The sequence below is a fragment of the Sapajus apella genome, unplaced genomic scaffold (assembly GCF_009761245.1).
Source record: "Sapajus apella isolate SASKATOON/1434 unplaced genomic scaffold, GSC_monkey_1.0 scaffold179, whole genome shotgun sequence".
NCBI lineage: Eukaryota > Metazoa > Chordata > Mammalia > Primates > Cebidae > Sapajus > Sapajus apella.
This window is the reverse complement of record NW_022437119.1, coordinates 1,183,606-1,195,598: the sequence shown is the minus strand read 5'-3', so window position 1 is coordinate 1,195,598 and position 11,993 is coordinate 1,183,606. Positions and strand designations below refer to the sequence as shown.

General features: G+C 43.4%; 1 protein-coding gene across 1 annotated transcript; it reads right to left on the bottom strand.

The window, feature by feature from the left end:
* Positions 1-7,464: 7,464 nt before the first annotated feature.
* Positions 7,465-8,823, bottom strand: LOC116543035 (UPF0472 protein C16orf72). Its single transcript, XM_032268325.1, has one exon. It carries the CDS (start codon positions 8,634-8,636, stop codon positions 7,815-7,817), a length of 822 nt encoding a protein of 273 aa, XP_032124216.1. The 5' UTR covers positions 8,637-8,823; the 3' UTR covers positions 7,465-7,814.
* Positions 8,824-11,993: the final 3,170 nt, after the last annotated feature.

Sequence of the window (11,993 nt, the reverse complement as noted above, 5' to 3'; positions counted from 1 at the left end):
GGGGGGCTGAGGCAGGAGTATTGCAGAGTTTGCAGTGAGCCGAGATTGTGCCACTGCACTCCAGCCTAGAGTGAGACTCTGTCTCAAAAAAAAAAAAAAAAAAAAAAAAAGCATGAAAAGCCAAAAGTGGTATCAACAGGTCTATTCAGTAAATTAACTGAAGCTTTGGTAACTGAAATAAATTACCAAATTAGGTAAAATACAAAAAGAAAACATTCAATCTAATCCAGGTATTTGGCATGTGAAAACAGACTAAGCAGTTGATTGATGGACGTATTTTATTTTATTTATTTATTTATTTAGGTTTTTGGAGACGGAGTCTTGCTCTGTTGCCGGGGTGGAGTGCAATGGCACCATCTCAGCTCACTGCAACTTCCGCCTCCCAGGTTCAAGTGATTCTCCTGTCTCAGCCTCCCCAGTAGTTGGGATTATAGGCACCTACCAACACACCCGGCTAATTTTTGTATTTTTAGTAGAAAGGGGGTTTCACCATGTTGGCCAGGCTAGTCTTGAACTCCTGACCTCAAGTGATCCGCCCTCCTCAGCCTCCCTGAGTGCTAGGCTAGGATTACAGGCATGAGCCACCGTGCCAGGCCAATCGATCTATTTTCAACAAGTTGTGTGGATATCCTGTAGGTACAGACTTAGTAGGAAGGCTAAAAAGAGGCAAAAATCCAATCACATATAGTAAAGTGCAGATGGTCACAGTGACCCAGCAACCTCTGTCCAAACTTTACCCATATTAGAATGCTCTTACACTGGGTTGTTTTGAATGAGACTCAAATCTATTTATGTATTTTCCTAGTTTTCTTTATCATCTCCTTGTGTACCATTGAGTAGTTTTTGAGGACACAAGCCACTATTACAATGTTGTCAAGGCCCTTCTCGTTTTCTAGTTCAAATCCTTGTTCATGCTGTTTGCTAAGTACTTGTTCCCTGTGACAGCTTTCAGCCAAACAGAACACACTGAATGCTGCATTCCAAACCACTCTGTCCTGCTGAGCTCCGAGTAAAACAAGCTCTTCAAACTCCATCATGTGAACTTTTCACAAGGAACAATCTCCCTCAGACAATTCCATTCAGAGATACTATCCGTGAAACTGGGACTGGGGGAAGAGGTGACATCACAGGCTTCCCCCTCTGGCCAGGGTCATGACCACCAAAGTTGGATTTAAGAGGCTCCCACGTGGTTTGGCACATGATTTCCTTAACCATCTAACATTTTCCCCAACTTTCCCATAAGCTTCTAATTTAAGATATTCACACTTAAACACAAAATTGGGTTCTGCTGTCAAGAAAGCCTGAGATTTCAATAAGTAAAGAATGAGCAAATTGCAGCTGGGATCTCTATTAGGGATAGAAGGGTAGATGTATGAGATACTATATAACACATACCATATGTGAGGGTTTGGGGCAGTAGATTAGAAAACATTGAAATAAAAAGCATTCTATCCAACCAAGAGGCTGGAAAAGTTGTGATTTTTTTTTTTTTTTATAACAAGGAAGGAAGAAAAAATGAGAAAAAGTTAAATGAGTTACATTTTTTTTTAAATATGTGAAGCCAAGGTTTGGAAAGAAGAGTTTTGAAAAATAAAAGAGGATTATTCCACTGAGATGGATAGCCAGCTTGTCTGCAGTTAAGCTACAATAGAAGGAGAGCAGCACACCCAGCTGCATTCCGAGGAATCTGGGGCTGTTTTCAGAAAGACCTGCCTGGCAGCTCCTGAAGAAGGTTTTGGACTCTCCTAAAAGCTTTTTAATATGAGAAGAGCAGCTCATGGATCCAAAATGGTTTCTATTCCAGTTCTCACCAGAGTTGGGGCATGTGGACTCGGTGACCTTCCAATTCTCCCTTTGGTCCAATGAGTCCGTGAACTCATCTCTCTCTCTCTGTAACATCCTCCTGCTCAACTTACTATTTTGAAAAAGAACAGTGCCCAAAGAAGGGGACATTTGGCTGTAATGTGCGTCCTAAGCCTTTGGAATTTTTTGTTTGTTTGTTTCATTCTTGACCTGCTAAAGAAGATGGAACTAAGAGAGAAGAGTGTGCTGCGCACACACATTCCCATTCTACAAGCAGCTCTGCCACTCCCACCTAGTAAATCTCCTGGCTCAGAATTGTTTCGACTTGGCAGTCCTTATTTCAATGAGTTCACAGAGCCCAACTGGTCAGATACTAGATTGCTAAAATGAGAATTTCATAGAAAGATTATCACTACCATTGCCTACTGAATTACATCAGAGATCAGAAAGTACCAGAGCTGTGACGACTTTATCTAGCACAACTAACCTCCTTATTTCATATATCAAACAAAAAAGGGTCCAGGAAAGAAATCAACTTGTTATCAGGAAAGTCAACTTGTTATCAGGAAAGTCAACTTGTTATCAGGAAAGTCAAGGCTTAAACCAAGATCCTGTGTGCTTGCCCCAAATGCTTGAGACAATGCAATTGTGTCTACAAATGAGAATTGCTGATAACTTATTTGCTACCCTTCTTTACAGAAACATGTTTAATGTCACATAGAATAAAACTATTCCTCCAAGGTTTTGTTTTGAGCTTTCTTTACCCTACTATAATTCTATGACGAAGACAATGTTTTCATTAAAACATAAATGTGAGCCGGGTGCGGTGGCTCACGCCTGTAATCCCAGCACTTTGGGAGGCCGAGGCGGGTGGATCACGAGGTCAAGAGATCGAGACCATCCTGGTCAACACAGTGAAACCCTGTCTCTACTAAAAATACAAAACTTTAGCTGGGCATGGCGGCACATGCCTGTCATCCCAGCTACTTGGGAGGCTGAGGCACGAGAACGCTTGAGCCCAGGAGGCGGAGGTTGCAGTGAGCCGGGATCGTGCCATTGCACTCCAGGCTGGGCAACAGAGCAAGACTCCGTCTCAAAAAAATAAAAATAAATGTGCAGAGGCCGGGTGCGGTGGCTCACGCCTGTAATCCCAGCACTTTGGGAGGCCGAGGCGGGTGGATCACGAGGTCAAGAGATCGAGACCATCCTGGTCAACATGGTGAAACCCCATCTCTACTAAAAATACAAAAAATCAGCTGGGCATGGTGGCGCGTGCCTGTAATCCCAGCTACTCAGGAGGCTGAGGCAGGAGAATTGCCTGAACCCAGGAGGCGGAGGCTGCGGTGAGGCGAGATCGCGCCACTGCACTCCAGCCTGGGTAAGGAGAGTGAAACTCCGTCTCAAAAAAAAAAAAAAAAAAAAAAAACACATAAATGTGTAGTGTAATGTTGAGTATGCTTTTTCAACCTACACATGCAATCATGGAAATTCTTACACACCTCCCTAGGGAAGTGAGCCCGTTGGGGTAAGAATAGACGGTTTACAGACTAGTAGGGCAGACAAAGAAGCAAACTGACAATTACAGAGGTAAGTCCAACATGTGAGGATTTAGTCCTGACTCAGAAGGACAAGGAAGGTATTTAAAAAAAAAAAAAGGTAAAACCTGAGGTGAGCTTTGAAGGCTGAATAGGAGTTAAGCAAGCACGGAAAGTATTCCAGGGAACAACAAGGCAAAAGGGCCCAGAGGCAGAGATTATGGAAAATTCAGGAAACTTCAAGTGTTCAAGTAGGCTAATTTGGCTGGTGGCTAGGACGCAGTGGCAGTGGCAAGGGTCACTTGGGTTCCCTGAATGCACAATTCCAACAGCTTCCCCTAAATAAACACAGCATAGTAAAAAGAGTATGCTTACCATGCCGGAGCAGCTTCATAATACAAGTTCCCCAGCACCACCTGACCATCAACATATTAATTACAAGGTCAGACACAATGTAACTAGGGGAGGTACAGTGAAGGGAGCAACGGACTGGAACTTCCCAATAAGTCACTGTGGCCCTTTCTAGTGAGGTCAGCTGCCGCATTTGTAAAATGAATAGCTGACCCTGCCCTGAATAATCCTTAAAGTCCCTTTTTGCTTTGTATTTGCAATCTAGTAACCGTGCATATACTACTAGAAGGTCAAACATAAAGGTCCGTGGACCTCCACAAAGGCCCAAGGTGATCAGCAGCTAATCCTCCCCTGGCTCCCACTCCATCATCATTTTATAAAAGGCAAAGTGATCTAAACTGCAGTGTTTCCAAACTATCAGTGTATATGCAATTTTCACTAGAAAGCAGAGTGAAAATATATAGCTAGAGGTTAGGAAATCAGAGCCTTCTTCTCTCAGCCTCCTATAAAAAGAAAATAATGAGGAAATTTCAGTTATTAACAAGTGTTTGCCTCAGTCTTATCTAACTAAGTTCCCAGGAAGAGAATGCATGAAATAGGCAAAGTGATGATAAAGATATCTACAAATGGGGAGATTCACTTTAAGCCTGCACAGAAACTTCAACAACAATGATCAATTTAAAATTAGCCCCTTGATCCATCAATTGAATCCATCACAATCAGATTCAGGGTGGGTTTTCAGACTTTACTGTGCAACACAATTACTGAGACCTCCTCCTGAAAGCAGGTAGCTTTGGGGAACCTCTTATTGAGATTTTAATTCAGCAAGGGCAATTCTGAAGTCACCAGTTTCACAAACTCCTCAAAAGATTCTCATGAGCGGTGGTCATGGGACCAACCACACTGCAAAATGCTGAATCTAGTAATTAGGAAAGAGGGTAAAGGCACACAGCAGAGAATTATTTAGAAATTAGGGTATGGGCTTCAGGTGCCTTCCCTGGGCAATAAGTAAATAGAGAAGGAGGGAAGCAGAATAGATATACCTGGGTCTGGATGGAGTCCTCATCCACTCATTTAATAAATATTCATTGTGTGCCCATATGAATCAGGCACTGTACTAGGTACTAGGGATTACAGAAGTAAACAAGACAAATGAGGTCCTTGCCCTCATATTAACATGACCTCTTATGACCTTCCCTACCTACCTGCTAAAACTGCTGCACTTGATCAGTCTTACAGACCCAATGATTCCACTGCATAAGCAGGAAGAAAAAAAAAGGGAATGGCCACTTTGTTTCCTCAAAACTAGCCTTCTAAGAGATACTGCTGTTGGAAGTGAAGGTTTTCTTAGCCTTCAAGAGGCATTGTAGAACACAGTGGAACTGTTTCCTATCTTGTAAGCTTTCTGATGTGGAAGGGTGGGATGAACAAAGGCTTGTCAGAGAAAGCCCTGTCAAGATAAACACCTCCCTCACCATGGGTTAACCAAATGGCAATATCCCCAGTAAAATGCATCCCACAGGGATAACCTGTCCTGTCTCTGTCTCTGCCCCAGTGTCTCACTTTTGAACAAGCAGGTATTCTGTTAAACTAATCTTCCTAAAGCACAGAGTGAGTGGTATTACCTCCTGCTCCTAGAGAAACCTAAAGTACTGGGGCCAAGCATTTGAGACCCTAAACACTTTGGCTCATACCTCTCCTACCCAATTACTGTGATTCCCTGAACACACTTCATTGTTTGCTCCTTCTCAACCTTTGTTAGACATTGTCCCCCCTTGGCATCCCTGGACACTCCCTACCCATTTTTCTGGGCCTGATTCAAATGCTACTTCTTCCAGAAGCTGTGACCCTCTCAGCAAGAAGAGTCTCTGTTCTCTGAATTCTGCACAGACCTTGGGCACTTTTCCCAGTTAGAAGCGCCCTTTTGGCTACATAATTTATCTTCCAAGGCAGAATGTGCTCTTTGAGGATAAGAATTGTATTTATATTTTTAATATTCCTTCTCAGGACCTAGCACAGTGCCTCAATAGCCATTTTTTTGTTTTTTGTGTTTTTTTTTTTTTTTTTTTTTTTGAGACTGCGTTTCGCTCTTGTTGCCCAGGCTGGAGTGCAATGGTATGGTCTCAGCTCATTGCAACCTCCGCCTTCCGGGTTCAAGCAGTTCTCCTGCCTCAGCCTCCTGAATAGCTGGGATTACAGGCACCCACCACAATGCCTGGCTAATTTTTGTATTTTTAGTAGAGACTGGGTTTCACCATGTTGGCCAGGTTGGTCTTGAACTCCTGACCTCAGGTGATCCACCCACCTAGGCCTCCCAAAGTGCTGGAATTACAGGTGTAAGCCACCGTGCCCAGCCAGTTTTTATTATTTGCTTTATTTCGTTTCATTATTTTAATACATTCATTAATTACAAATCTACTGGAAAGGCCACACTAATGAAGCAGAAACAACTCTAATGTGAACACAAAGGCTATGTTTTGCCAATCTACAATATTTTATGCACTGGTTTTGGGAGACCCTGGGGAGACTTGGGCTTTTTAACTTCCCCCTACTCCTTCAATAATCACACTCCCACCTCCCCTCACTTCCCCCCCCCCCCCGCCCCCCTACCTGCTCTACCTCCTTCATCACCTCCACACCACCCCACCCTCATTCAAAACCATGTTAGCCTTTTAGGTGCCCTAGGACCTTTGCTTCCAATTTTTTTCTACCCTTATACCCTCCTTCTCATATTTTTTCAGACTAGAGGGGGTAGATGTTTTATTACTCCTGGTTGCAAAGTGCATCCTTCAGGCAACTTCAGGCACTCCAACACTGCCCTAGTATCCAGATTGGTGATCCTGCGTGCTCATGAGCTCAACACACTTATACAAGATCTGTGATATTTAGGCAGAAATGTGGAAGAGTAGTTTCCAGCTCAAACACAGAGATTCTACTTGCTGATTTTAAAACTGATCTATTTTTCTGCTTTTTCTAAAATGTAATGATTTTAATGTTGTATTGATTTTTATTTATAGAGAAGGGATAACCTTTATTGAGTACTTTATCTGCCAAGCATTGTGCTGGACACTTGAAATATAAACTTCACCTGATCCTCACAACCACCTTAGGAGACACACAGTTCCATTTTATAGATGAAAAACTGAGGTCAATAGACATTAAATAATTTGCTCAAGATCATGCAGTTAATTTATGAAGCTAGGATTCTGCTGGTCCTCTTAAAACGAAGCTCATACTCTTTTAGTTATACCATGCTGTATCCTTAATTAAAACCCAGAAGTTCATTCTGCCTACGTGGTCTTTCACTTCAAAACAGAGATTACAAAAAAGATGTAACCTCAAAAAAAGGAACTTTTTATATTCCTAAGAAAAAACGGCACCACTGAGCCACCATCTTATTTTATCAAGATCTCAATTGATGGTTTAGTTTTCTCCAAAAGAGCACTGAATTGACTCAATATCAAGTAATACCTGCATAACCAACACAGCACCTCTTTGCAGCATCACATAATCACCAAAATCAACTATTTTTCAAAATTAGAAAATCACAGCCTAATATGTATTACTTGCAGTTTCTTTCTAGAAATTAGGTGCATGGTACAGTGAGATGAAAACGGAAGCCTCCGGATTTCACAAAGATGTCAAGTTTTACATTTTGATACAATGCAAATGAATTGGCAAATACCATTAAAGCCAACAATCAACCAAAGAAAAAGTATTCTATAACCAAGTAAACAGCGTCTATGATTTCCCTTTAAGAATAAATAAGGTCAAATTTATTCATTCAACAAACATTTATTGAGCACCTGAAACTGTGGTAGGTGCTGAGGAATATAGCTGTGAACAAGATAAATCAGACTCCTGCCTTGACCAGATAGGTTTGCTTTAAATGATCCTGCAAACTACTACATATTTATTCTTTGCTAGGATTACATTTTTGGAAAGTCAGAGTCACATGAAGCCTCTTCTGGAATATTTTTAAAGTTTCTTTATGGCAAAATTGATAGAAATCTTTGTTTAACTTAGAGAAAGGAAGAAAGATGGTCTCCAGTAACAATTAGACAAGCGTGTTGATGGTTCAGTTCACTCTCAAGCAATATGGCGCCGGGCAACCAATGAGGCAGTTTAGACCATTCGGTTGCGCTTTTGGATTGGGGAGTCTGTGATGCCATCACTGCACTGGGCCGAGGTGCGCTTGCGGATCCCCCCACTGTCCAGGTGTAGGGCCAGTTCCTCTGAGTTGAAGGGATTCAAGTCGTCCTCCAAGAAGCTACTTTTTCGGCGCCCACTGCTGGCGACACCGCTGTCTTGAGGCGAGTCAGCCGATCTCATGCTGATGCCGGCCATTGCGCCACTGAGGCCATGCAGGGCGATCGCCTCCTGGAAGGGCTGCAGGTCGACATCCACCGATGAGCTGGACTCAGTTGCCACAGCTTGGCTGGTGGCCCCAGTGGGTGGCTTCGGAGGTGTTCTAGGAGTGCGAGGCGGAGGAGGAGCGGGGGGCACTTTGCCACACAGGAAGCTAATCAAGTCCTCGCGACGAATGGTGCTCCGGCCCTTTTTCACCCACTCCAGCACATCTTTGATGCGACGCTGGTGGCCAACCTGGACACCCAAGTCAAAACTTCGTTGGTGGGCATCCCCGCTCTCTTTGTAGAGGCTGGTCACGGCCATGGCTGCATTCTGGAAGGGGTCCCACATGGAAAGTCCTGGCTGTTGACACCCAGAATCCTTGTAAAGCTGTGCAACGGCGGTGGCGGAGATCTGGAAGAGGTGCCACAGCTTCTGCTTCTCGCTCTTGAGCCCCGCCAACTCTGCAGCCGCCTCCTCCTGCTGCTCGGGGGGCAGCTGCTCCTCCTGCTCGGCCTCAGCCAGGCACTGGCGTTCCCACTTGGAAAACCAGTGCTCCGCGACCTCGGCCTCGCCCTCCTTCTGCTGCTCCTCCATCCTCCTCTTCAGGCCGCGCACCTCCACCACCGCCTCCTGCTCCGCAGCCGCCACCGCCGCCGCCGCCGCAGCCGCCTACTCTTGCTCCTCCACCTCCTCACCTCCTGCTCCGAGCTCCCCGCCTCCTTCTGAGGCCGCCGCCTCCTTCGCGTGCGCCGCCCGGCGGGCGGGCGGGCGGCGGGGCCCTCAGGCCAACTGCTACGACGCTAGCCGCCCGCGGCCCTGGTGCACGCCCCGCCCCTCCCGCCGGCTCAGTCAACGGCAACCGCGCGGACGCTGTCTCCTCCGCAGTAGCGGAGATAACCCCGCGGCCGCCCGCGCCTCCGCGTTGCCCCCTTCCGGCCCGGCGGCCCGCTCCTAAGGCCCCCCCATGGCGCCGCGGCCTCTCCGCCGCCGCCGCCGCCTGCCGCCGCCGCCTCGGTGGCTGCCGCCGCCGCTGCGGCCCGCAGCTCGGTCCCAGCCCCCGCTAGCGCCGCGGCTGCAGCACCGATATCTCGGAGGGGGGCTGGCAGGAGCTTTGCCTCAACGCGGCACTTGCCTACCTCTTAGCCCCTTTTTCACACGTTTGGGACTTGTCGGCTTCATCCAATGAGCTGATCAAATTTTACATCCTATGTTGCCAGAGAGGATTATGGGGCAACTTCATGGTGTCGATCACATCCAGGCAGCCGATCCGGGGAGGCCGGGGGAATAAAAGTGAAAAGAGCGCGGCCCTCGTGGCTATGTAGGCAGTCTGGACCCCAGCAATGTCCTCCCCACACTAGGTGCCCGAGGAAAGTGTTTTCCATGGACCAAAGTAGTATTTGGTAGAAGAAAAAAAATCACAGGGAAAGTGCCTGCCACCTCTTCTTGGGCCTCAGTTTCCCCAAGTGTCCAAGGAAGTTGTTAAACTAGCTCGTCAGAAAGTGCTCCAGTCCTGATCGAGAACTTTTCCCTGCTGTCCCTTCAAAGCACTACATCGGGGTTAGATTCATACTTACCAAATTCTAAGAGTAACGGTCAGAAATGATATTGATTCCCCCCTCCATTCTTGCTAAGATTTTTGTCATTAAGAAAAATGGGGTGAAGAGTAGATTCTATGACGACTACTGTCAACTATTGAAAATTCCAAGATGAAGTAAGGGGAAAGAAAAAAGGAAAAAAAAATGAATGCTCAAACACGGGATTTTCTGTTCTAATGTAAAGTTCAGTCTCTTTTAGGAAAGAAAGAAAAGAACTTTCCTAATTTTCAACACCCTAAATATTCTAGCTACTTAAAACATCATAATAATACCAAAATTATGCTAAAACAGTATGGAACACTAATACCATTTCCTTGGGTTCAATAATAAATCTCTTGTAATAATGCAGTCTTTTCTCAGTACAGACAATTCCAAAGCTAACTGTGTTAGAAGAAAAAAAAAATCACTAAACTAAAAATAACATCAAAAGTGGGAGGAACAAATCTAATCATTTTTAAGATTTAGATAAAAAAGTTTGAATTTTGCAGTTTTTGTTGTGGAATAGTTGCTATGTATCCAGAAAGCCCTACAGACATAAATAAAGCTAAATCTTCTATCAAAATACATCTAATAATTCCCAAGAATGAAAGTACATAAAATAAAATTATCATTAAGTTTTATCATCTTCCTTAAAAGAAATACATGTTTCTAAGTTAAATTTAAAAGAGAAGAAGAGAGAATTGTGCCCTTTCTCTGCAAACCGGGCTTTTTCACGATTCATTAAACCCTTTTTCCATATGTGTAATTGGACTCTTCTCATTTACATAAATGAAGGATGAGGCAAAAGACCTAAGATCAGCCTAAGAAGAGAGATACGTTTCTCATTCTTGTATGTTAAAAAAATATACATTGTGGAAGAAACCAAGAAGGCAGACCCTACTTCATTCCCCCACCCCTCACCAGACCTGAAGTATTAATACTTGATGGCCAAGGAGTAACCAGTTTTGCAGAGCTTTGAGGGTTGCCCTATATATGGTGCAACACAGTTATTATCACAGGCACATGTTTTTATTTTATTTTCTCTAAGTAAAAAGCTTGGACCCAAATGACTGACAGTAGGACACCATATCCTACTTTCTCTTCTCATTTTTGATTGGGTTAAAAACCAAGAAGAAAGACTGCTCTGTCTTTTAAAGAGCACAACCCTCTGCTTGGGCTTGAGTTGTCTGGCTGGTATCCTCCATTCAGTTGGTTTCAGCACCTGATTAATTAGTTAATTAGTACTTAGAGCTGACTAGCCCTGGTCGGCAATTTTCATGCCCTGCATGGTGAAATGTTGAATCCCACATTGAAATTTCTGTGTCGCACACTCTAATTATTATCACTCCACTACTTTTTAAACCATTGCACCAAATTATTATTATAGACAGAGCCAGACAACTGTGTGGGAATATGTTCTTTCTGAGAAATAATGGTAGACAATATTTTTCACTGTTGTCCTTAACACATTTAAATAAAACAATTGAGTGGGGAAAATTCTAATTCAATTAGCCTCCAACTCCTTTTACTGAGAAAATGATTTCATGTAAGACAGATGTTAGAAAAAAAATCACACCAGGAATTTTAGTAATGTTTTTTTAGTTCCCTGGATGCCAAAGAGTGTGTTTACAAGATATCCTATCTGACATTAGTTTTCTTCCTATATAATTCTAAAATGTCTAGATTATTTTTAAAATAATAGAAAACAGATACTAAGCAAAAGGACCATTTTTTACTTGCTATAAGGAAATGATGCTATCTGTGTATGTGTGTGAGGCAGAACTTTTGATGTTTAAAAAAAAACTGACATGGTTTAGGAGTAAGTTTTCTGTGGGAAAAAAATATTCCTTTGCCACCGCCTCATTCTTCCATAACTTTGATGTCATGGCTAAGGTTAAATATCAAGTAGGGAAAAAATAGTGTTAGAAAATAAGTTAGGACACAAACCTATAGCAGCCTAATTTTTATCATTTCTCAGTATACCATTACTGAAAAGAGCTCCAGTATTATTGCTAGCTATTTTCACCTGGAAACAATCCTTATATATCAGTAGTGGGTTGCTTGTAATTGTAAGAGCTAAATGGTACACAAAACTGGATACACAACCACACAGACCAGTAAATGGGTCAGACTGAAAGCAAAAGTAAACACCAACCTTAGGAAATGAAAGAAGTTAAAAGATAAGTGTTAAGGACCTTATTCTTTTTGGAGAATAAAACAAGATTTAGTAGCTTTCCACTTAATTTAAATGAAAAGAATCACTACCTTACATATTGCAGTGATAATGTAATGGGGAAAGAAAACAAAAAAGTCTTTGTACAAATGACACCTCCTATAGTTGTTGTGAAGAAACTTTTCCCCTTGGTATCTGCTAACA